The sequence below is a fragment of the Phascolarctos cinereus genome, unplaced genomic scaffold (genome assembly GCF_003287225.1).
Source record: "Phascolarctos cinereus isolate Bilbo 61053 unplaced genomic scaffold, phaCin_HiC Scaffold_1;HRSCAF=81, whole genome shotgun sequence".
Taxonomy (NCBI): domain Eukaryota; kingdom Metazoa; phylum Chordata; class Mammalia; order Diprotodontia; family Phascolarctidae; genus Phascolarctos; species Phascolarctos cinereus.
In genome coordinates, this window is record NW_027555514.1 from 280,597,445 (window position 1) to 280,624,137 (window position 26,693).

General features: G+C 41.9%; 1 protein-coding gene and 1 long non-coding RNA gene across 4 annotated transcripts in view; one reads left to right on the forward strand and one right to left on the reverse strand.

The window, feature by feature from the left end:
• Nucleotides 1-7,714: 7,714 nt before the first annotated feature.
• Nucleotides 7,715-26,693, reverse strand: part of IL2RB (interleukin 2 receptor subunit beta) — a 30,602-nt gene continuing 11,623 nt past the window's right edge. Inside the window, exons 2-11 of one of the 3 annotated variants that reach the window (XM_020982521.2) lie at nt 26,019-26,156; nt 24,413-24,527; nt 23,666-23,783; nt 21,773-21,851; nt 20,635-20,737; nt 19,819-19,967; nt 16,978-17,146; nt 15,556-15,658; nt 14,705-14,789; nt 7,715-11,979 (exon numbers count right to left, since the gene is read on the reverse strand). In XM_020982521.2, coding sequence (XP_020838180.1) covers nt 11,236-11,979; nt 14,705-14,789; nt 15,556-15,658; nt 16,978-17,146; nt 19,819-19,967; nt 20,635-20,737; nt 21,773-21,851; nt 23,666-23,783; nt 24,413-24,527; nt 26,019-26,039 — 1,686 coding nt within the window. In that variant the 5' untranslated portion in view covers nt 26,040-26,156 and the 3' untranslated portion in view covers nt 7,715-11,235. The other 2 variants (XM_020982518.2, XM_020982522.2) reach the window with 2 other exon arrangements.
• On the forward strand, nt 19,583-23,619 carry LOC144454750 (uncharacterized). The gene is made up of 4 exons (XR_013483264.1): nt 19,583-19,671; nt 20,063-20,152; nt 21,453-21,547; nt 23,536-23,619. It is a non-coding gene; the product is annotated as an uncharacterized LOC144454750 (long non-coding RNA).

Here is a 26,693-nt window from a genome sequence, read left to right on the forward strand (position 1 = left end):
TCGACAAATTCATGTCTAACTAACAATGTAACAGGATGTAAAAGACTTCAAATCTGTATCTCGGGCTTTGAAAATCTTATTCTTTTCCCAGATACGGGCTGAGAGCCAACTCCTTAAAAATTAAAGGGTGGGGAGGTGGGCTTTCCCCTCAGTCCCATGACTTTCACTTTTTATCATTTTCTACAATTTCCCTGATCAAATAACCCTAACCTAAAGAGGCCAACCTTCCTGATCTTCCTGGCCCCCAGAAACAATTTGGTCTCCAGGTTTAGCAGTCCACCACACCCAAAATCCAATTATCTTCTCCATTCTTCCTCCATTACTGTAACTGGATACCTTAATCTGACATCTTCTTGCTCTTTCCCTTTCATCCCTCTATATGTACACACTCTACAACAGGAATACATTTCTATGGGGTTTTTTTTCACAAGCAAATACGGAGAGAATCTACAAATTCCAATATAATATACCAAAGTTAGCAATTCACTGGAAGCTGAGTGGGTGCCTCTCTCTGGTCCATGAATGTAATGTCATATTATTGTGCTGTAACAGACGATGACAACCAGAGAAACTGAGGAAGATTCGTATGTGCTGTAGCAGAATCATAAATATACACACATATATAGATGCATACACATATACATATACATACATATGTATCTGATGACTATAACAATGGAAGTAGAAAGGGCACGAAAGAGCACCTGAACTCTTATGATCAAAGGGTCCAATCTTCAACCTAGAGAACAACAGATTAAACACAATTCTGTTCTTTTGGCAGAGAAGAGGTGGGGACCATAGGAGCCAAGTGCTCATACTCTGTCAGACACATTCTGTTTTGTTTGTAGGCTTTTTATGTTGTTGTTTAACTGTTTTTCTTTGTGATAAGAGAAGGTTCAAAGGAAGGGGTATATCAGGAAATGACTGTGGTGTATCAACACAAGGCATCAGTGAAGCTTTAAAAAGAATAATATCATCCCACATTGGGGTCATAAGAAATGCTAGTGAGAGAAAACTACCCAGTCCCAGATATGATTGGTGCCCACACTTTAAAAAAAAATATGAACTTAAAAAAATAAAACATGAATATTTCAATATTTAAAGACAAACATTTAAGAGGATTGCATATGAACTAAGTCTAAATTATCTAAGCTATTATGGTTCTCTTTGGTTATCTATATCTAGTTTGTCCCAAGTTTGACTCTCTCTAATCTGGAATACTGAGTTTCTTTAAGATATCATACCTGCCCTTCTCCCTCCCTCCAAATATTGTGTCCTTTTCCTCAAAATATCCCTGAGCTGTTGAGATCAACACACTGGGGATCTCTGGTCTGAGATCATTGGTTAATTCTGTCTTCTCTCGCTCACTTTCAGCCAATCAGGAAGCCTTCTGATGACTGAAAGCCTTTATGCAAACACTCACAGACCTGTATTTATAATGGTGTTAATGCAACATGTCATTTTCAGCCACTCAAAGGGAAGAGGGGATGAAAAAAATAGAAGCTCACATTTAGAGTTTTTACCATCATTTCCAAAATAGAGTAGACTTCTGACCATCAGGGTAGCCAAAAAAGAATGTATTGGCACACAGAGTTTAGTTTGTGGGTAGATTGAATGATATTTTGTCTACTGAATGCTTTTTCCCACCTTCCCTCCACATTCCTGCATCACAGATAGAGGAAGATGCTACCTTGCCAACACTCTGTGTGTTTCTTGCTTATGAGCCCTCAGAAGAATGGAAAGAACAATGGTGCATAAAGGTGATAAAAAGGCAAATGATAGAGCTCAAAATGATGAAATGATTCAGTTCTAATTCATCCATCAACATGAATTTATTAAGAACTTGCTGTATGCCAGGAGCTCTGCTAGTGGCTAGGAATAGAAATACAAAAGTGAAACAGTCCTTGCCTTCAAGGAGCTTACATTCTAATGGGGCAGACAGCATGTGCATTTATAAGTCAGTACAAGATACAAATAAAGTAGATAAGAGGAAAGATAACCTTACATAGAAAGAAACTAGCAGCTGAGGGGCTCAGGGATAGACTTCTTACAGGTAGTAGAAATGGAGCTGATTCTTTTTTTTATTTTTATTTTTATTTTTTTGAGCTGATTCTTGAAAGTATATCACATACATTATCAGATTTGGTCCTTATACTAATCCTGTGAGTCAGGGAGTACAAATCCTATTATCTCAATTTAATAGCTGAAGCCCAGAGTTGGGGAGTGACTCTTGCCTTGAGTGGGAGACCTTTACCCCACAACCCAATCCCTGGGATGTACCATCTTCCCTCCATGTCCCTACTAAGTAAAAACCAGCTCTCTCTTTAAAGATCTTCTCTGCCACAAGTCTTTCCTATCTCCTGCAGCTGAAAGCACTTTGTTAGCTCTCTCTCTCTCTCCCAGGACCACCTTGTATCAAAAGCATTTGCATACATGTTCATAAGATGACAGGGTTATAGAATTTAGAGTGGGAGGGGCTCTTAGATGTCAGATCTGTGTGGGGCTGTACTGATCATGGAGAGGAACACAGGCTCATAGACTTCGAGCTAAGAGGCCGTCTAGTCCAATCTTCTCATTTTACAGATGAGGAAACTGAGGCCCAGGGAGATAAAGAGACTTTCCCACAGTCAGAGGATCACAGGATTTTGAGCAGGGATTGATTGAATTTCAACTTCTTCATTTTACACCTGAATAAACTGAGGCACAGAATTGGGAAAGTGACTTACCCAAGATCACCTAGAAAGTCAGTAGAATAGCTAATACCTGCAACAAGCTCTTCCATCTACAAGTCCAGCTCCCTTTTCACAAAACATCACGATGTTGTGGAAGGGCAGCATCTCTTAAGTCAGTGCTAAGGTCAATGGGCAACCCTGTCCTTCCTCCAGTTGCTTGTCCATCTCTGGTCCCTTTCAGTTAGAATGATTTTCGGCCTTCTCTGCCTCCCTGTTCCCTCTCTTCTCATTCATCTCTACTCTCCCCACATCACCCAACCCAGTCTTCTTCATCCTGTTTTCCTGTAATAGAAGTCCTGGTATCTCTGAACATCATTTCTATCACCCCAGGCTTCCTGCCTGTGGCTTCACACTCAGCTCACCACCCCCCCAACTGAGCTGTCATCATCTAATGTCCCACCAAGCATGCAATACTTAGAAAAAAAAAACAGACAGGGCCATCAGACATGGAAAAAAGGTCACATTGGACCAGTCAAAGAGATGATTTTCTAAAGGTAAAAGTAAAAACCTATTCACCTGATCCACTCTCTCAGAAACAGTGAGGTATAAGGGAAAGAACTTTAGATTCAGAATCAGAGGACCCGGGTTCAGATCCTGATCTTCTACCAGTCACTTGTATAGCTTTAGGGAAGCTGCCTCTCAATATTTTGAGATCTCAGGTTCATCAGTACTAAGGGGAGGGGTTTGGACTAAGTGGACTGAGTTCTGGCCTAGCTCTAAATCCTAGAAATTATTTCTGGAAATGGGTGAAGATTGAGGTGGGTCTTTAGTCCACTTCCCAACTCACCCACCCAAGACCCACTGGAAAAATCCCAAGAAACTCTGCCAATGAATAGGTAGAGGTCTTGGGAACTTAGCTATGGAGGCCATCACCTCAGATGTGGATCATAGGGTTAGATCTGAGAGGGGCCCAAGAAAATTTCCTAAAGCTTGGTTTCTTACCAATGGCTGCACATTCAATTGGAGCGCACACATCTCTATATATTATATGTAAGCACCTAATAAATGCTTTTTCATTCATTATTCATTCATTCATTCATTTATTCACTTATTTGGCAGATGAAAAAACAGCTCTAGAGAAGGCAGTGATTTCAACTCACATGATTTTTTTGAGCTGGAGGTTTTTAATCCAACCTCCTCATTCAACAGATAAGGAAACCGAGGCTCAGATTTTTTTTTAATACCTGAAAAAGACTTTTGAGATAATCTAATTAATCTAACCTCATTTTAGGGCTGAGGAAAATGAGCTGCAGATATATCAAAGGAAGTTATCTTTCTTAGGGTTACACAGATAACAAGTGATAGAGACAGAATTGGAACCCAGGTCCTCTGACTCCAAGTATAGAGTTCTTTCCCCTGCGCAGATTGACAGAACAGGGACATATATTCAGGTCTGCTGATTGCCAAGCCTCCTTCCTCTTTTTGCTGCATCGCACAAGACAGCCCTGATCCCCAGGGAGTCTGCTCAGTGTCCTTGTGGGCACTGAGGAGGAGATGGGAAGAAGAGGCTCTTAACAATGACAAAAAAATGATACTCTGAGAGGTGAAGTCATTTTTGGGGTGATAAAGCTACTAAGTGTTGCAGGCATCCTGAACCCCGAGCATCCTAATTCTAGGCTCCTTTATCAGCCAAGGCAGGCTGACTCAAGGAAAATAACAACATATCCATTGACCCCCAAAGTAGACATGAAAGCAGCGGTGTAAAGCCACATGATCAATGGGGTAAAAAATGAGAATTGTCTACATTGGTACTCAATTGTTAAAGTGAAAGCAATTGATCTTCCTTGCTTTTAAGCAAAGGGGAAACCACCGAAGTGATATCTAGGAATTGTGCCTGGGGCATGCTCAGTTTAAGTGGTGCAGCAGCAGCGGCAGAATGTGATAGGACCCAAAAAGGGTGGTGCTAGAACACAGCGGCACAGACCATCCAGGTACAAGGTGACATGTGAGAACTATGGATTGACAGCAGAAGCGAGTAGACTCTCAATCATGACAATGACCTGCTAGCTGGGTCATTTCGTGTAGGGCTGTGACTACAATCAACATTCTAAGCTATTGCACTGAATTATTTCTAGGGACGGCATTTGCTGGTGGTGGGGAATTAAATTGTGAGTTTATTAGGGTTGGAGGATTGTCCATTTGGAGCTAAAGCTAGATGGCCTTAGAGGTCATCAATTCCATTGGGTTCTTAACCTGGGTTCTATGAATTTTAAAAAAAAGATATTTTGATAACTCAAATAATTTTTAAATTAATGATTATAATTGGTTTGATCCTTTCTATGTTATTTATGCATTTTAAATTTTAAGTATTCTGGAAAGGAGTTAATCTTAAAATATTTTGATAAATATTTCAATATAATTGGTTTCCATCATAATCTTTTGTATTTCATTAGGCACATTTTAAAACAATTATGAAAAAGATAGGATGTAGCAAAAGGAGACAGCCCCCCCCCCACACAGATGGTTAAAATTCCTGATCTATTCCAACTCTCTCATCTTACAGAGGAGTAAACTGAGGCTGAGAGAGATTCAGTGATGTGAATCATAGTCTTAGAATTTGGAGGGAGCTCAGAGGCCATGGAGTCCAACCTCTTTATCCATAAGATGAGGAAACTAAAGTCCAGAGAGGCCACCTGCCTTGTCCATGGTCACTCAGGTAGTAAGTTGCAAAGGTGAAATTTAGAGGTAGGGTTGGAACAAAATATATCAACTAAAAAAGTTTTCAGAAAAGAACTATCTGTCCTTTTCTGACTCTTCCCTGTTGTTAGGTACTTATGTACTCACACTTCCATGAATAAATCTTTAAAAATCAAATAATTGAATTAGTGTAAGTAAATACTGCCTGCCAAAAGAATAATTGTGGTTTGTACATAATATTCCATGAAGAAAAAGACTCCTTCACATCAAAGGTCACACTTCATGTAAGAGGAGGAAAGAGTGATGTTCACCCCTTTGCAAAGAAAAGGTCACTGTATTCTTGGAGTCTTCAAGGGTTTATAACAATCTACTTTTGCAGCTATTATTTCAGAATTCACAGAATTCAAAATTCACAGAATGTCAGAGCTGGGAAGGACCTTAGAACATGGAATGTCAGAGCTGGGAGGGGTCTCAGAACAAAGAATGTCAGAGGTGGGAGAGGAATTAGAACATGAGATGTCAGAGCTGCAGGGGGACAAAAGATCATCTAATTAGCTGCATCCCAGAGAGTGGAAGGTCACCTGAGGTCATCACACAATTATTAAGTGGTCCCACTGTAAAAAAAAATATCTCTGACTCCAAAACCAGTGATATTTTCCCCCACAGCCCATGACTTTTGCCATGGGATCTGAATGTCTTCTTGGCAACCATTTCTGGAAACCCCATATTGAGAAGAGGAAACTCCAGGCTTCCCTCAAGGAGGGCTGAGTCCTGGGCGAGGTAACCAGTGGTCTACACAGCCAGGATCCCCTCTGGGGTTCCAGTACTTTCTATAGTTCAGAGAACTTTCCCATGCTGGGTCTCATGATATTCATTGCTGACCTTGTGGGTATTCCAATCATTTCTTCATCTATGAAATGAGACGATTAGCCTCATTGGATAGGCTCTTAGGTCACAGTCTATGACTCTGGATTAGGAACTCAGAGATTGTCCTACTTAGAGGTCCAGAATTCTTGAGCAAGAACCCATCCCATCCCAAACCTTCATTTTACAGGTGGGGAAGCCAAGGCCCAGGAAGGTCAAGCGTTTTGCACAAAAGGATACAGAATCATTGGCAAAGGATAAGTAAAGGGACCTACTCCTACCTTTTACAGATGAGGTTCTTACGACCTAGGTAAGCGAAGCCACTCTCTCACAAATGAGTAAGCGTCTGAGGCAGAATTCAAACCCAAATGTTCTTGACTCCAAATCTCATTAGTGATCTGCCCCCTACACTGCCAGAACCCAGGCCTTTTGGCTACAAGCCTGGAGCTTTTCCCCTGACACCATCTTGAGAGGGGGGAATATAGTAAGTGGGAAGAAGAGGTTTGGCTGAGCAATGGGTGGTCTAGGGGCCTCAGAGATTTATGTTCTGCTCAGCCAAGGATGAATAGGAAGGAATTGAGAGAGTACCATCCATCGGTCACCCCTCTTTAATCCCCAGGTTTCGAGTTTGGGAGTCTTAATGGTCTTTATCTTTCTTGTTCTATCTGTCCCCCTCCACCTGGCAAACCTTGGCATAGCCCCTTCACGGAGGTGCTCAGTTACAGTTCTGTCCCCAGACAGGCTCCATTCCTCTACCTTGCAACCCGGTCCAGTTTTACTTCCCACCTGGCCTGGCCCCCAAGGGAACCCACCCTGTGTAACCTATTCCCTTGCTTCTCCAATCTCACCCTTTCCATCTGTTCACCCTCTCTCCACCTGGAATCCCTCATCCTCCCTCCCTGGACACAGAATCCAGCTCTGCCTCCCAGGGCCCCAAGCCCAGGCTTTCTCCACACTTTCCACCTGCTGGGGGCTTAGGCCCTCATTCTCCCAGCCCCAGCTGGCAGATGATAAGTAAAGGGACCTCAGCCTACCTTTTACAGATGAGGCTCTTAAGACCCAGATAAACAAAGCTACTCTCCCTTGGGGCTGGCTCAGGTATCTAGTGAGAAAACAGAGGAAACAGAAGACCCGGTGTCCCTCTGAAAGTTCCAGCCTGAAGATGCCTTACACCAATTAGGCCTCAGCTTACCCTGCCTAGAAATGGTCTCAGAGATAGTAGGAGACAGAGACTAGGAAAGATAGGGTCAAGGTTTTCCTAACTTCTTGTCATTTCAATCATAGTACTTAGAATTAAAAGGACCCTGACAGGCCATCTAATCCAACTCACTCATTTAAAAAAAAAATTTAAATGGTACTTTTTTTTTTCAATGAATAAACATTTATTCTCCCTTCCTCCCACATCTCATCCTGGGGAAAATAATAGGAAAAACAAAATCCCTGTAACAAGTATGCATAGCCAAGCAAAATAAATGCCCACATTGTTCAAGTGTAAAACAGTATTGTTTATTTTGTATCGTTAGCCCCGCACTTCTCTATCAGGAGACAGACAGTGTTCTTCATTACCGATCCTCTGGAATCATGGTTGGACGTTGCATTGATCAGAGTTCTTATGTCTTTCAGTTAAGTCTTCATTGTACTGCAAATTAGTCTACTGGTTCTGCTGACCTTACTCTGCATCAGTTCATACAGGGCTTTCCAGTCTCCCCTGAAACTGTCCATTTTGTCATTCCTTCTAGCGCCATAATATTCCATTAAATTTACACACTACAATTTCTCTAGCTCATGCCCAGTAGGTGGGCACATTTTCATTTTCCCAGTTTTTGTGTTTGTGTAGTTTTTTTTTTTGCCACTAAGAAAACAATTGCCATTTTTTTTTCATGCAAAGAAGAAAAAAAGATCTATCCTTCATTTCATCAGGACATTCATGGGTCAAAATGTAGGCTTGTTTTAGTGACTTTGGGCGGCATAATTCCAAACTGCATTCCAGAATAGTGGTACTAATTCATAGCTCCAGCAGCAGTGATTAACGTGTTGGTTTTTCAGGCACCCGTTCCAATGGTTTTATTTTTCTTTCTGTCAACTTTGCAAAACTGATGGGTGTGAGGTGGAATCTCAGAATCTCAGAGTTGATTTAATTTGTATTTATGTGGTGCAATAGAGAGAACATTGGAGGGGGAGTCAGGAAGACCTCACTCAGGTCAAGCCCAGACTCAGATGCTTACTAGCTGTATGACTCTGGGCAAATCACTTAACCTCAGTTTTCTCATCTGTAAAATGAAGATAATAATACCACCTACATTGTAGGGTTGTTGTGAGGATCAAATGAGATAATATTTATAAAGTGTTTTGCAAACCTTAGAGTATTATAGAAATGCTAGCTATTAATTCTAGTTGACTGATTGACTTCTCTGTTTTTTTAACCAGTACTTTTAAATATGGTTTGAGATCTGGTTCTGCCAGACCCTCTTTATACTTTTTTTCCCCATTGTTTCTTTTGATATTCTTGACCTTTTGTTCTTCCTGATGAATTCTGTTATAATTTTTCTACCTCAATAAAGTAATCTTTTGGTAATTTGATTGGTATGGCACAGAATAAGTAAATTAATTTAGGTAGTATTATCCTTATTCTATTAATTTAAGCTACCAATGAACAATTAATATTCCTTCAATTCTTTAGGTGTGTTGCTAGTTCTCAAAATTGTTTTGTAGTTATATAAATATAGTTCCTGTGTGTATCTTAGTAAGAAAACTCATATATTCCATAGTTATTTTAAAATTTAATTTCTCTCTCTTTCTGCTAGGTCTTGTTATTAACATATATCAACACTGATGATTTGCATGGATTTATTTTATATCCTGAACTTCGCTGAAGTTATTGGTTCAATTATTTTGTAGTTGAATCTTTGGGGTTTTCTAAATGAACTACCGTACCATCTGCAAAAAGAGATGACTGTGTTTCTTTTTTGCCTACACTTATTCCTTCAACTTGACATTTCTTGTCTCATTGCTTGGTAGCATTTTCTGCACTGTATCAAATAGGAGTGGTAATGATGGATACTCTCTACCTGCAATCTTACTGAAATAGACTCTAGGTTATCCCCATAACATATAATGTTGACTCTTCGTTTTAGATAGATATTTCTTACCATTTTAAGGAAAGGTCAATTTACTGTTATTTGCTTTTATTTTTCCAGAGGTGAGCATGCAATTTTTCAAAAGCTTTTTTCTACATTCATTGATATAACCATGGTTTTTGCTCTTTTTGTCATTGCTGTGGTTTATTATGCAAATAATTTTCCTAATATTGAATTAACTTTGCATCATCAGCATAAATATGACCTGGCCATAGTGTATAATTTTTTTGATGTGTTTCTGGAACTTCTTTGCTAAAATTTTATTTTTAAAAATCACGTCAATCTTCAGTAGGGATATAATTGTCTAGTTTTCTTTGATTTCTAAAGTGCCTAATTCTGACTCTCACTGGGTTAAGTATCAAGACTATATTTATATCACAGAAGGACTTTGGAAGGATCCTTCCTTTTCAAATCATTAATGTAATTTTGGGGTTAATTGTTCTTTAGATATTTGATAGAATTCACTTGTAAATTCATCTGGTTCTCAAGGTTATTTTACTTAGAGAGTTCATTTATGGCTTGTTTAATTTCTTTTTCAGAGACTGGGCTATTTAAATTTTCTATTTCTTGTTTGATCAAACTGGACATTTTACCTTTTTGTTAATATCCATCTATTTCATTTAGGTTGTCAGTTTTGTTTACATATATTTAGGTAAAATAGTTTCTAATAACTTCCTTTATTTCATCTTCATTTGTTGTGAAACACTGAATTTACAATTCAATTTGTATGAATAAAATATTTTTATACTGATTTGATTTTTGATTTTTCACTTTCTTTTTTTAAAAATCAAATTAGCCCATAGTTTCTCTAGTTCTTTGGTTCTTGTAAATTTATTCCTGTTTTTGCTTCCAACTTTCTTAATGACTTCTTTGATTTTCAGAATTTTTATTTTGGTGTTTAATTGAGTTTTTAAATTTTGTTGATTTTTTGGTATTTTTAGTTATATGTCCAGTTCGATTTCTTCTGTTTCTCTTTTGTTGAGAAAATGTTTGAAGACAGCGATTTCCCCCTAAAGATCGCTTTGGCTATCTACTCCAAATTTTGGTATGTGTCTCCTCAGTGTCATTATTTTATTGTTTCAATGATTTGCTCTTTGACATACTAACTCCCTAGGATTAAATTATTTAGTTCCCAGTAATATTTAATCATTTCTTTAATAGTCTTTTATGGAATATAATTTTTATTGCATTTTAATCAGTAAAGGATATATTTAATATTTCTGATTTTCTGTATTTTTGAGGTTTTTATGACCTGATACCTGGTCTATTTTTGTAAATATTCCATATACGTATTAGAATACATATATTCCTTTCTATTCCCCTTTAATAATCACTAGAAAGCTGTCATATATAACTTAGAAATTCTACTCGAGGGCCTTATCTTCTTTTTTGACTTTTTTTTAGGAGGGGTTATATGTCAGAAAGGGTTACATTGAGATATCCCCCACTATTATAATTTGACTTTCTTTCCCCCTATAACTTCCTTAACCTTTCCTTTAAGTATTTAGATTACATACCATTCAGTGTATATAAGTGAATATTGAAAGTAATTCATTATATCTCTCAGAGTAATATAATTTCCAAGTTTACCTTTTTTTTTTTTTATCAAGTCTATTATTGCTCTTGTTTCATATGGTCTTCATTTTTACAGATGAGAAAACTGATGCTCCAAAGTTAGAGTGATTTGTTCGAAGTCAGGGAGGTAGTAAGGAATAAAGTCAGGGTGTGAAGCCCATTCCTCTGAAGCCAAATCCAGTTTTTTGCTTGTAAATAGCTTTTCTTGCTCCATTGTTCAGGAGTTATCCTGAATCTTGGGGATCTTCCATGCCTCTCCTCTCTATCCTGTCTTGGAGAAGTCTTTCTGCTTAGGCTGAATGGGTGTGGTATTGGTTCTGAAATTCTCCCAGGGAGAGGTAGGCACCAGTGTTCAGGACCGAGTAAGAAGAAGAAACAGCATGAGTCTGGTCTGGTGTGGGGGGAACATCCCAGGGAAAGGGAGAGGCAGGCCCCAATCCAGTGCCTAAAGGAAGGCCTCCATCCTGGGTTGATTCAGGTCTTGAATCCAAGGAATTTTTGGATCTTGAGAAACTGGGGTCACAGGATGGGGTAGCAGCTGTGTCCTCTTCGGGAGGTGAAGTCTCCTTCTTGGCCTCCTTTCCTGAGAAAGAGATGCTTTGGGGTCCCAGGTTATTCCCAGGGCCCTGGAAGACCCTGGGGGAGAAGAGGATCATGTCATCTCCAGGGGGAAATGTGCAGTATGAGTCATCCTCAGGCCCTCCAGGAGGCAGCTGGGGCACCAGGGAGCCCTGCTCGCCTTCCTCTTTGTTCTCTTCCTCTTCCTCACTGAAAGGCGAATAGGTGAAATATACCTGGCAGGACTCAACCTCCAGAGCATCAGGAAGGTGGAAGAAAAAGTAACCCTGGTTGGTGAAGCAGCTGGAGAGAGAGTGACCACTGGTCTCCGGGGATCTATAGGCTGGAACCAGCTCCTTGGAGAGCAACAAGCCCAGGTTTGGGTCTTCCTTCTGCATCACCTCTAGTGGAGAGATTTCTGGGGCCAAAACGCTGGTGGTGAAGGAGGCAATGGGAAAAGGAGAAGAAAGCCACTTCTGCCAGAGAGGGGAAGAGTAACAATACAAAATAACATCATTACTCACAGGGGCTCAAGACCCACTTGAGATAGTTACTAGCTGTGCAACCCTGAGAATGAGTAGGATTCTTTCTCCCTCACCCTTGGAGGGTTTTTTGTTTGTTTTGCTTCTGGTTGGTGAGAGTTCAACATATCTAGTGGGTCCCAGACCCATCACACTGTACTCTCTGGCCATATTTCTGGCATTGTGCCAGCAGTGTACCCCTCCCACTATTCTTCCTGCTCTGCCTGTCATTACTAGGGGCACTAATCAAATCAACACCATCATTCCTGGAAAGGCTGTACCAGTTACATATCCTATGGCTCTACTAACCTTTACTGTGACCTCTCAGACCAAAATACCTCTCCCTGGACACCACTCCCCTACATGAGTTGTTGCCTATTCAAATTACTTGAGGACAGAGAATGTCTTTTTTTTTTTTGTATTTGTAGTCCCAGTGTTTGGTTCATAGTAAGTATTTAACTATTTCCTTCCTTCTTTCCTTCCTTCCTTCCTTCCTTCCTTCCTTCCTTCCTTCCTTCCTTCCTTCCTTCCTTCCTTCCTTCCTTCCCCACTTATCCTCTTTCTACTTCCTTTGGTAGAGGGCTGGCCAGTCCCAGGAGGTTGGGAAATGGCACCCAGAGAGCACACTGCTACATTTCTTATTGGTATTTTAGAATATAGACACACTTACACACACACACACACACACACACACACACACACACACACACACACAACACTGCAGATGAACTATAAATTGGGCCCAGAATTGAAGAGGTGGAGGAGAATACAATAGCCCTCATGGAAGGCCCTAATCCAGCCACCCTTCATACTCTGGACTTTGCCACCATGCCCCCAAGTGGGTATCTTTCATTTTCCTTGACCTTTTCAGGTCCCTTGTATATGTCGTCTCCTCTTATTAGAATGTAAGCTCCTTAAAGGCAGGGATTGTCTTTCTTTTTGCACACATTTGTGCCTAAGGCTTAGCACAGTGCTTGGCCCTTAGTAAATGCTTGTTGACTTGGCTTGACTTGGAGCTCTGAGACAAAAGAAAGGGGAGAGGGAGGACAATGTGGTGCAAAGATAAAAGGGCTCAATTCCACTACCCAGTTCCCATGTGATCTCAAGTAAGTTCCTTACTCACTTTGGGTCACTCACACTCTTATATGTCTTCCCCTCTCTGGGCCTCAATTTCCTCATCTGTAAAATGGGGGCTCCTCAATCTGGCTCCTTTCCTATCTAAATCCTGTGGTCATAGCCTTGATGCCAAGGCTGGAATCCAAGGGAGTGGTATGAGAGGCTCACAAATTTAGGGGTAGGAGAGAAGTTAGAGCTTATTCAATCACATCCAAATCATTTTACATAGGGAGAAACTGAAGGCAGAAGTCACTTGCCCAAGGTCACCCAGGAAAAAAAGTTGCCAAAGCCGTAATTTGAACTCCAGTTCCCTGACTCTGAATCTGTGTGCTCTAGAAGGGTAGAAGAACAGTGTGGTAAGGAAGAGGAAGGGGAGGCAGAAAGAACATTGGATTTGGAATCATTGCCCTTGGATTGGAATCCTGGCTCTGCTACATACAACCCATGTGACCTTGAACAAGTATCTTCCCCTCTGGGACTCCACTTGCTCATTTGTAAAATGAAGGTAGCACTAGATTATCTCTAAGGTTTCTTCCAGATCTAGGTTCTATGCACCTAGGAGAAGACAGGATGCTCATCCCCAAGCTTCCCTGGTGGCTCCATTAGGGTGGAAAGACCTGCTGGGCCAGGCCTTATTCCATGTGGGCAGACCACAGAGGGTTCAATCCTAGTCAAAGAAGCCTCAAAGGGTCATCGATCTAGAGCTGGGAGGGGACCCCCAAGGCCAACCCTATCACTTTCAAAGGAAGAGGCAAAGCCTTTTAAAAGCAAAGTGACTTGAGGCCACACAGGTAGTCAATGACAAAGGCAGGATCAAGACTGGTTCTCTGGCAAGAGTCATTGTTCTCACAGCTCCTTATGGCCTCCAGAAGCCTCGGGAATAAATTGTGACCCCTGTGGTATAAAATGTAGGGCATAGGGTCACCCCAAACCCCTTTACTTGAGGTCTCAAGAACTAGAAGGGACCTTCTAACTCATGTATTCCATGGAGTCCTCCCTACAGATCCCTGAGGAGAGATCATTAGCCCCTGCTTTTGAATACTTCAGAAATAAGAGCTTACCACTTCAAGGCAGTCCTTTCCATTGTTGGACAGCTCCAGATGTCAGAAACTTCTTACTTATGTTAAGCCCCCATCCAAGGAGGGTGGGAAGCAGGCTGAGGTAGGGACTTGGGGCCTGAAGGGAGGGGGCCCAGTTCTGCAGGGCCACCAAGTCATTAGACTGTGGACTCTGTGAAAGAAGGGACTCTCTGTGTGTGCTTTCTTTCTCTGTATCTCCATTGCCTAACAAAGTACCTGGCTTTTGATAAATGCTTCTTGAATGACTAAAGAGGATGTGGGACCCAAAGGTCATATTTTTCCAACTTTGGACTTCTCTCCTCCTCTTCTTCTCACTATTATGTGGAAACAATGTGGATTCTCCCCAAGGGGCCAATCTGTCTTCCATTCACCTTCCACTCCTCCACTTCTCAATTCCTACTCCCTTCCACCTTACCCATGTGTACACACACACATACACACACACACACACACACACACACACACACACACACACACAACTATACCTGGAAATCTCCTCCATGCTCTGTGCTCAATGAGGAAAAGAATTTGGAAGGGTCTGGAATGTGACATTTTAAAACCTTCTTCAGCCTGCCGGGAAGGAAATGAGGATGAGAAAGGGGAAAACAAGGGTGAAGGATGCCCCTCTCCCATGTGGAGACCCTTCCTCCTTCCCAGAGCTGTTTTTTAAAATTGTCAAATAATTGTTATCAGGACTGAGAGTGGGAATGCATGTCCATGCATATATACCATGACATACACAGATATACATAGCATGTGTCCACAAACATACAAGAACACATGCAAATATAATAAACACAACCATGTTATATATATGCAATGCATACACACACATGTTTCAATGTATAAACATACATGCATGATGTATGCAAATTGGTACCCACACAGAAACACAATATACTTGCGCACCTGTTCACATGCATATAAGCATGAATGCAGACAAAAGCATGTGAAAAATCCACCTTCCCAAAACACCCATGTAAAGGTGATATACACAAGTGTGCATGCAGGTATGAACATACATGGACATCTGAAATTCTGCACACTCACATGTATATACATGTTCATATACCCTCAGTCTGAGACACCAAGATATGTAGGGGTACCATGGCTTCCTTATTCCTTCCCACAACTTTTTCTCCAATCGCTCAAGCCTAGACCATCCATTCACTCTTGAGCTGAAGGATGGGGAGAGCAGGCTCTTCACTACTCTTAGACAAGAGCCAACCAGGAGCTTCAAGGGATCTAGGAAGGGGAAGGGAGAGAAGATGCCTAACAATGAGTCAGAGTGAAGAAGAGGGGAATCCAGGCAAGGAGGTAGTTCAGAATCTCTCACCATTTCTGGGAGTACCACTTAGGTACCAACAGGAGCACGAGGAAGATGCTGACAACGCCACACAGACCCATAATTATGTGGATCAGCCACTTGAAGGTGGACACTAAGAAGGGGAGAAAAAGTTAGGGGAGTTACCAAAAATGGAAATGAGTCAAGGATCTGGGGACATGCTGTGGGGAAGGTCCCATCCCATTCAGTCCCAGATCCAGCTTCCAATATAGGCTCATAGTACTTTTTGAGATCAGTAGGATATATTTTAATAGCTCTGTTTTATAGACGAGGACACTGACAATTAGTAGTCCATTAGGAATGAGCTGTCCAAGGTTTCATAGGTAGTCAGTGACAAGCAAAGATCAGAATTTAATTAGGTCAATGGATATTATTTCTCCACAGCTCCAGTTTAGACAGATTGATTTCCTCATTACAACCCTGTGAGGCAGCTAAAGATTATCTACATTTTACAGAAAGGGAAACTGAGTCTCATGTAGATGAATTGCCTTGCTTACATTGCTCCTCAAGAGCAGGGACTATCTCTCTTTTCCTTGTATCTCTAGCACTTAGCGTGATGCCTCACACTTAATAAATGATTATTGACTGACTGGCATTTATACATCTGGAAAATATATTTAGAGCTCTTAAGGATGGTTCATGTGGACAGATTCAGGATAATGAAAATATCTTTAGGGTGGAAATTATTTCACTTTTCATCTTAGTATTCCATGCACTGTAGGCTTCCATTGATATTCATATAATGTTAAGGGAACTCAAAGTCTCCTAGAAACCTGGACAGATTTGCTGTAGAAGATTTATTGATGGTGGCTGGGGATCAGAGAAGGCAGATGGAAAAGAACTCTGATTTGCATCATCACAGTGAATAGCCCACATTAATAAGAACACTGAAGTATCCCCAGTGCCTACCTATCACAGTTACTTGCACACAGTAGGTGCTTGATGAATTTTGAATGGTTTGTTAAGTCATTTAGCGTTTTCAGACCACCAAAGATCCAGGATCTTTTTCACAAAAACTGTTGTGACCAGTCTATCCTTTTCTTGGCCAACAAATTGAACCCCAATGTGGAACTTTATATTTATTCTTTATTATATTTCCTCACATTAGAGTCTGCCTACCATTCTAGTCTGTTTAACTTGTTTTGAATTTACCAGCCAATAGGTTAGTTATTCCTCTTAGCCCATGGAGGGGACCCAGCCCAATCCTCCCCCATTCCCCTCAGTAGCAAACTTCCCCTGCTCCTCCTCATTTTCCTCTCCCCCACTTTCCACATACAACTCTCATGTTCCTCTCACTTCTCTTCTTCCCCTTCCCTGACTTCGCTCCTTAAATCTTCCTACCCAGGGTTATCTATCACAGTCGCATCCCTACTCCTGATGACTTCTTCTGCAAATGAGCTTCTCTTTAGATACCTTGTGGTTTTGTCTGGAAGATGAGGGTCTGGCTCCAAGGACTCCAGAATGCTGAAGCCCCCTTTATTTCTGGTTTGCCTCGGACCTGGAACTCATATTTTGTGCCAGGAGAGAGTTTTTCAATGTAGACCCACCTCTGGTTTTGGTTTATGGGCAGCATGGTGGCTTTCTGCAGAGAACCAATGAATTAATCAATAAGCATTTATTAAGTACCTACTGTGTGTTCAGAACTAAGCTCAACTAAGTATTGCTATACAATGACAAAAAATGACAAATAAAATAATCCTCACCCTTAAGGAGTTTCTGTTTTATAAGGGAGATAATATGTAGCTATATATATACATACATACATATACATATATATATATATATATATATATATATATATATATATATAGTCTGTATGTATACACAAACAGACATACACATATCTCTGTGTGTATACATACAGACACACACAGACACACAAACTAAACACAAGGTGGTTGGGAAGGGGAAGTACTAGAAGCAGGAGAACTCCTCTAGAAGAGATCATATTTGAACACTGGTTTGAAGGAAACAGAGGGAAGAGAGGAGAACATTCCAGATGTTCAGCCCAGCCTGTGCAAAAGCTCAGGAGATGGGACTGTCTTGTATTAGGGACAGTGAGGGAATTTCTAAAACCTTAGAATCCTGGAATCATAGAACCTTGAACTTTTAGAATCCTGGGATCTTTAGACTCTTGGACTATTGGGATTTGGTCAATATGAGTTTCTATCATTTGTTGCCCTGCTTTATATCAACAGAACGCTATATGCGGGGTTCAGGGAAATAGCAGCAAGATGATGAGGACAATGAAGTCTTGCAGACACACTGCCCTGCCCCCCAACTCTCAGCTTCTTCCCCTTTCACTGCCTCTCTTCTGGTGGTCCTCATACCCTCATGCTTTTTCGATCTCTCTACAGCACTCTGCATCTAGTGTCCAATCCCTTATTGATACCAAAGTATCACTAAATAATAGCAGTTTAAGGTGTCTCCCTTTGCACGAGTGTGTTTGATTCAAGTAAAGGGACTGAAGGGTAACACCTGATCCTGGTCAATGTTTCACTTGGTCCCAGATAGCAAAATAAAGACTGAAGTCATTTACAGGCAATAAGATTTTGGCTAGATGTAAGGAAGAACTTCCTAAGGATAAAAGCTGTTCAATAATGTAATAATATGCCTCACTTAATAATAACAGTTATCATTTATGATTAGGTAGCATTATTATTATATATCATATATTTTATAATACATTTTGGACCTGACAGATTATTTCATTGGCATAAGGAATTCCAATTTCACCAAAACGGATCAGCATTTCTTTGGATACTTCTAGTCCTCAGAGAATTGGCTAGGGGATTAGGAGATGAAGGGATATGTCCAGGGTCCCACAGCTAGTATGTGTCAGAGGCTGTACTTGAATCCAGGTCTTCTTGTCTCCAAATACCCAAGGCCAAGTCTCTTTCAACTATGTCATATTTGCCTCTCATTGTTGCTTTTTCATTGACATAAGGCACTTCCCAATGAAGAAATGCCCTCTACAAAAGCAGATTGGCATCTGCTCTCCAACATGTAGTCTTCAGAGAATCGCTTGGGCACTGAGAGGTCAAAGGTCACATAGCCAATTATCTATCAGAGGTGGGACCTAAACCCTGGTCTGCCTGACTCTCTTCACTCTGCCAAATCGCCTCTCCAGTTACCATATTCTTCTATCCCCCCTTTAATCTGTTCCCAGCTAGGAGCAAGAGGTCTTTTAGTGCAGGAGTTCTTAACCATTTTGTGTGCGTCCTGGACCCCTTGGGGTGTCAGTCTGGTGAAACCCCTTCTCGGAATCACGCTCTTAAATGAATAAAATAAAACACATAGGCTTACAAAGGATATCAATGATCTAGAAATACAGTTATCCAAATACTTTTCAAAAATTCATGGTCTCCAGGTTAAGAACCCTGGTTTTAAACTATCCATCACCACAAGAGGGCTAAGGAATATGAAGAAGGGTTCTGAACAGAAGTAGGAAAAGGAGGAGTGAGGGGTAGTTCTCCTAATAATACTCCAAGCCAGAATGCTTGGGTCCTTCTAAAGTATCACACACACACACACACACACACACACATATGCACTCACACATCTAAGAAGCACGAAAGGGATTAAGAGTAGAAAAAGTTTTAGAAGACCTCTCCCAGGGGCAGCTAGGTGGTGCAGTAGATAAAGCACTGGCCCTGGAGTCAGGATGACCTGAGTTCAAATCTGGTCTCAGACCAGACACTTACTAGTTGTGTGACCCTGGGCAAGACACTTGACCCAATTTCCTTGTCCCCCCCCCCAAAAAAAAAGAAGTACTGCTCTAGGGAAGGAGTTCTTAACCTTCTTTGCATGTTCTGGACCCCCCTGACTAGTCAGTGTACCGAAGCCTAGTGACCCCTTCTCAGAATCATGGTTTTAAATGCATAAAAAACTAGGATTACAATGGAAAGCAATTCTACTGCTGTAAAGATTATTTTTCCCTATCCAATTCACAGGCTTCTTGAAATCTCTCCATGGATCCCTTTGATCACAGATTAAGAACTCCTAGATTTGATTGTCTCTGAAGAGCTTCCCTTCTGATTCTGAATCCTGTGGTCCTCTGCCTGCCATAAACTGAAATAGGATTGGACTATACAGAAGGTTTGGCAGGTACAGACTTTTCCCAAAAGGCCCTGAATGCTGAAAGGCTGGCTGTGACTGGCAGGGTGGTAGAGGTTATGGGAGGGGAATTGGGAGCAGCCCCAAGGAGTCATGGAGAACAGAGCAACTGAGAGTCAAACCTCAATACTCACTCACCTCCCAGGAGCTTCCCTGAATCTTATATCTAGCCTCGAACACCAGGTTATCCTCCAGGTAGTGCGAACATAGGGGGACTGCCCAGGACACGTTGGAGGCATGTTCTTCTTGCTGGATTAGGCAGAGGTCACTGAGGGCCATCAGGCGAACTGAAGGAGAAAAGGGCAAGAAAAGTTGGGGATGCTGGGAGGAAACTCCAATATAGTAGGGACTCAGTTAATCCTCCTTGCTTTCTTCCATCTAGTTCTATCCACTTTGTCTGGACAATTGCCCCCATCATCTGGTCTCCCTGGACTCTCATCCCTGCACCCCTGTCATGGCCAAGGTATAACAAGTAGGTCTCTTTTCTTCATACTTAATTCAAATGAGACAAGCTAAAATAATAATTAAACTAGGAAGCAGGAAAATAAATATAGGATGGACTTACAGAGCTTAGAGCTGATATTTGAGTAGACCTCAACTCTGACCACAAAGAAGCATTGGCTAAAACCTTCCAAAAATCCTAGAACCTTAGAACTGGGAAGGCTCTTGGAATCACATTCAATTCCTACACCAAGAGGATGAGTTTAAGGCCCAAATAGAAGCATGAACCAAGGAAGAACAAGGTAAAGAACCAGAGCATAGAAGATAAAGCCCATACCTTGCCTGCCATTGGTACCATGAATTCATCCTTCTGTTCAAATCCAAGAAAAGGAGTTGACTTTCTATCAACCCTATTTTATTTCCCTTTTATTTCTTACATTCAAGAAAAGGGAAAAAAGTTGGGTCCATATCCCCCACCCTATCTGGATCCTGATCCAGGATACCCTCACTCACTCTTCTCAAAGGGTCTGAATTCCTCTTGCATCACCATCCTCTGTCCCCCAATCAGACAGCTAACCTTCATGACCAGGACATCAACAACAGTCAGAGGCTGACTCTGGAAGGAAGAGAGATCAGGGCTGCAATGGGTGGTCCTAAAGCCAGGTCTGAAGAGGATGGGATTGGGGGAAAGTGGACCCAGGTCATCAGCAATAAAGAGCCAGGGCTCTAGATAGACTCCCCCTCCCCTCACACCTTGTCTTCATAGGCTTACGGGGCTGTAGAGTCAGAATGGATCATAGAGGTCATCTAGTTGACCCCCTCATTTTCCAGGGGAACAGAATTAAAGTCCAAAGTCTCTTGGGTCACTCCCTCCTTGATTCTCTGAAAGCCCAAGATACCCTCCCTTGCTCTCTCTGTCTCTCTCTGTCTCTGTCTCTCTCTCTCTGCCATTTCATTCTACTGTGTATGGCAAGGCCCAGCACAAGATTTATAGAATCACAACATTTTCAGGCTCAAAGATTTCATCTCATCTCATTTTCAAGTTGATGGAACTAAGGGCCAGAGTGGGATGGTCACTCAGCCAAAGTCCATGGCAGACCTGAAGCTAGAACTGCATTCAAATCCCATCGACAATGTTTACTGCCTGACTTTGAGCAAGTCTTTTTATTTCCCTGGGCCTCAGTTTCCTCATATGTAAAATGAGGAGGTTGGGCTGGACAGCATCTGAGACCCTTCCAGTGCTACATGTAATCCTATGGTCCCTTCATGTGTACAACATTGTGCTATTCCCATTGAAGCTGCCTAATATGGAGAGACTGTGATTTATACAGGTATAGGAGGAGGTCCAGAGGATTGGGATAGAAGATGACACCAGGGATTGAAGACTGAAAGGATCACAGATCCAGAGCAGGAAGGGACATTAAAGGTAATTTAATCCAATCTCCTCATTTTATGAATAAGGCAGCTAAAGCTCATAGAGTTTGGGACTTTCCTAAGGTCACATAGATGGTAAGCGGCAGATCCCAGATCTGAAGCCAAGTCTGCTGGCTATGGCTCTAGATATAGAGGAAATCTCCCTCTTGCCTGAGAACTCCACTGTCACTCTCTCTACCCTCTAAGCTCTGTCCTTCTGAAGATTCCAGCCACTCACATCGATTTCTCCTAAGATCAAGTCACAAGTCCAGAGTGTTGGCATCACACGGAGAAGCTCACAGCTTCGGTTAGCCGGTCTGCTAAGGGGAAAATTTACAAAAAAATTAGAAATCTCTTTTAGGGTGTCCAGCATTTGGGTCATTCCAGTCTGTCCCAATCTGTCCACATCTTGCTTGTATATAGTTGTTGATGCATTGTCTTCCCTCAGCAGGTCATGAGCATCTTGAGGGCAGGTTGTGTTTTTTGCCTTTCTTCCTGTCCCCAGTACTTGTGCCTGACCCACACTAGGTGCATAATAAATGCTTTCTTGACTTCATCTGATACAACCTTAACAACATTTACTCTGTTTCTTGGATTAGTGGGTACAACTGCCCATTCTTTAGGTGCCATGTGGTCACCTGGAGTCTATAATGCTCGTGGTCCCCAATGAGAAAGGCCAAAATATGGTCTACAATTTGGAATCCTATCCAAGGGATTCTAGAATCTGAGGGATTCTAGAAAAGTGGGACCAGGATCTTGAAGAGCCTTGAAATTGTGCTCTATGAAGATTGGCGAAAGGAACTGAGGACATCGATTCTGAAGAGGGGAGTACTTGGAAGTGACCTGGGTTTGGAGGTGGGGAGGAAGACGTGAAATCTGTATTCAAATATTTGAAAGGCTGTCAGCTGGAAGAGAGATTAGCCATAGTCTGCTTGGCCCGAGAGGGTAGAATTAGCAGGAATGATGTTAGTGGGAGGAGGAAGGGGAAGTTTCACTCTACACATGGGTTAAGGTCTTTCCTATCCTGAAAAAGAAATTCTTCAATCCTGCTATTCCCAGAAATTCCCAAGCTTCCTTTCTCCTCCCAGACTCCTAGAAAGAAACGTGGGTGCTCATGGCTGCTCCTTCTTCATCATTTATTCACTCCTCAATCCCTTGAGATCTGGATTCTATCTCCAACATTTTGTCCAAACTGCCCTCTCTCAGGATACCAGTGAATTAACAATCACCAAATCCTATAGCCTTTTCTCAGTCCTCTTCCTCCCTCTCCTCTATGTAACATCTGACATCAAGGAGTTCTTATTCCTTCTTGGTCTTCTCTCTTCCTTGGTTACAATTAAATAGAAGCTCATTGAGGGCCAGAGGAAGACAGAAGGGGCAGCTAGATGGTGCAGCAGATAGAGCACTGGCCCTCAAGTCAGGAGGACCTGAGTTCAAATCCAGCCTCAGACCAAACACTTGACACTTACCAGCTGTGTGACTCTGGGCAAGTCACTTAACCCCAATTGCCTAAATAAAAGATAAAAAATAAGAAGGAAGACAGCAGAATTAAGAGAGGGATAGTAAAAAGGCTTCTTCTAGCTGGAACTTGAAAGAAGCAGAGAGCTGGAGATGAGAAGGAACAGGATCCCAGCCATGGGGTGGGGGGAGGGGGAGCCAGCAAAAATTCTCCAAGTCAGAAGACGGAGGATCTTGTGAGAGGACCAGCTGGGTGGCCATGTCACTGAATCACTGAGTAAACGGGGGAAGGTGTAAAAAAGACTGGAAAGATGAGAGGGCTTTAGTTTTGAAGGGCTTTGAAAGCCAACCAGGATTTGTATTTAATTCTGGAGGTAAGAGAGAGACACCAGAGTTTATTGAAAGGGAGGTGAGGTATATATAAGAGGCCTCTTCCACTTGTGAAACCCCAACCAGGTCAGGTCAACTCACTATATTATAGTGTGTAGGAAAAGCTTACTTAGCTTAATAAGCCTCACTATATGGTTTCTCCTTCACCTTCAGGGCCACCTTAGTCAACAGCAGGCAAGAGAGGAAAGGTGGTCCTGAGAACAGCTCCTAGTGAGCGAGCAGGAGGACCTGACGGCCAACAACACAGGAGGTGCGAGAAGCGTTAATGACTGCCACTTCTTACTGTTGCCGCTTAGACGTGCCATAGAGATGGCATTGTTCAACCCTCAGGGTAGGTTCTGGCTTCCAGGTGCAGGAGATGTTGGCTTTTGAGTTATAGAAGCAGGACAGCTGAGGAGAGTCTGAAAGAAAGAAATCAACAACCAAGGCTTAAAACCCTCCTAGCAACATTCCCCTGTCCTTTACCGCTTACTTACTCCCATCATCAGCCCTTCCCCTCGGGGCATGGATTGATTTTGAATCTGGAGTGAGAGAATCCCGTTTTTGTAACCGTAGTAACAGGACTCCATAGCAGACCTCTCCAAGCCTCAGTTCCCTCGTTGTAAATTGAGAAGGTTGAACTAGATGTCCTCTAAGGTCCTTTCCAACTCCATACCCTATGAACCAAGGATATTTCCAGTGTATTTGCCACTTAAAAATCACCTTGGCTCTGCATGCACGCTTGCGCACGCACGTGAACACGCTCCCCTACAAGTTGGATGCTCGGTGTACAGACCTAAGTTATGGAACACGGGACTGGGAGATGGGTTTCCCCTCCCTGGATCAGGGCAGATGTTGGACAGTGGAACCAATGAACTGAAGCAGAACCCAAAGGCCATCTATTTCAACCCTCTCATTTTACAGAGGAGATAATTGTGCCCCAGGGAGATTCAAGGAGAGGTCAACGGTCACAGAGCTGCTAAAGGCAAAGCCCGTTTTCCTATGAAGTTCAGCATTGGGCACCAGTTTTCCAACGACAGGATTTCCTCACCTTTCAAGGCTCCTTGGATCCAAGGGAGAACAAGAAGGAGGAGGAAGAGAGGTAGGTACCATGAAAGAGGAGAACAGGTGGTCACACCCACAGGGTGAAGTTGAGTATGGGGCCCCTGGAAAAGAGAATGGAAGAGAGAATATTCCCAATGTATTATCACTCCACAACTCTCGTTATCACTATATTCATCATCACCATTATCACCTTCAAAGGCATTGTCACCTCTATTATTATCACTACCACCATCATCAAAACTAACAGCACTAACACCTCCATCATTATCACCTTCCTGTGTGGCTCTGGTTTGTGGCTTCCTGTCAATCCTCCTCAGGTGATACAACCAACATTCTGGGGGGTGTCTTCCTCTTGTTTCTTTGGCTTAACAAGGAGATAACTGAGCATGCAGCTCTCCATGCTTTGCTCTCAATAAATGGCAGTCCCATCGTCTTTAGAAAATTACACCATGCTTTGAATGGTCCCAAGCTTTTTCTTGGAGCCATGGCCCTTCTTTGTAATAGAAATATTCTTCAGGAGATGCCTTCTGGCTACAAGGCATTGGGTACCACAGTATCCAAAGAATTCAGGTTCCGGTACCCAAGGGATGGATGATGGAATGGAAGGGTGCATAGTAGACATAAAGAGACTATAATATATTATGTACAATTTGTGAGTACTCTTCCCACTCCCTCAAATTATTCTACACTGCACATGTACTTTGGGTTTACCTCATATTCCCATAACCTAAAGATGTACCTTGTATATATTAATATATGTATGTATAAATATATAATTATATATCAATAAATATTTGCTGAATTGAATTATAGTGTTAATCCACATTTTATCAATAAAGATACTGAGGTTTAGAGATGTAAACTAACTTGCCAAGAGTCACAGGGCTAATAATAATCATTAATATTTATATAGTCCTTTAGGGTTTGTGAAGTACTTTACAAATATCTGTCTTATTTTTTCCTCATGTCAATTCTGGGAGGTAGGTGCTGACATCTTCCCCATATTATAGATGAGGAAACTAAGGCATAGAGAGGTTGAGTGACTTTGCCCAGGGTTACAGAGGTAGCAAGTGGTTAGGGGGGCAGATTTGAAGTCAAGACCTCCAGTCTCTAAGTTCAAAATCCTAGTTCTGTATTACCTAACAATTAATAAGCATTGGGTCCAACATTCAAAGCTAGAGCCTCTGATTTTAAGTCGAAGACTCTTGCCATTATTCCACACTGTTTTTAGGACCATAGAATTCAGAATCTAATGGTGTTAGAGATCATCCTCTCATTTACAAAGAGGAAAACCGAGGCCAAGAGAGGGTCAATGATTTTCCCAAGTCATCAATTAGTAAGTAGCAGAACCAGGATTTCAGGTTCTGATGCCAATTTCAACGCTTAGATACTCTGCACACTGTTTCTTTGAAGGAACTCCAAGGAATAGAGTAGGAATGATGGGAAAGGCGCAGTAGGCTTGATCATTTGCCTCTGCCTCCTCCAATCATACTTAAATCATGTAGACTTGGGGAAAGGAGAGGAATGGGAAAAATTGTTTGGAAATGTTCAGCCTTTTCCAGTATACTAAAAACAAAACTCCCAGCAGTTACCATCTGGAGAGAAGTTTGCATAGTTAGGTCCTTAGAAACAGATGCAAGTCCTCTTGAGTTTTATTCCTGATTCAGCTACCAGCAGGGGAGTGGGTCTTAGATCAGGCCTGCTGTTCATCTGCACCCCAGTCTTCTCATCTGGAAAAGGAGAGAGATAAGAGGGCTCAGGTTCACAATGAACTCATTCCAATGGTATTGTAAGTTCTTCAGCTCAGGGACTCTGCCCAGACATGCAAATAACAACCCATTCACGCCTGCTAGGTAAAACCTTTTGAGATTCCTAAAGAACTGTGCAAATGTTAGCTATTATTGTCATTATGGTCATCACTATGATAAATCATCACCAACATTATCATCACTGCTGCAATACGTATATAATATAGCCCCTAGGGTTGCCATGAGGGAAGTACTTTATAAATGTTAAATAAACACTAGAGAAAGCAAAGTTATTTACTATTGCTGCTGCTACTGCTACTACTACTACTACTATTACTGCTGCTGCTGCTGCTGCTGCTACTACTACTATTACTGCTGCTGCTGCTACTACTACTATTACTGCTGCTGCTGCTGCTACTACTACTATTACTACTACTGCTGCTGCTGCTGCTACTACTACTACTACTATTACTGCTGCTGCTGCTGCTGCTACTACTACTACTATTACTACTACTGCTG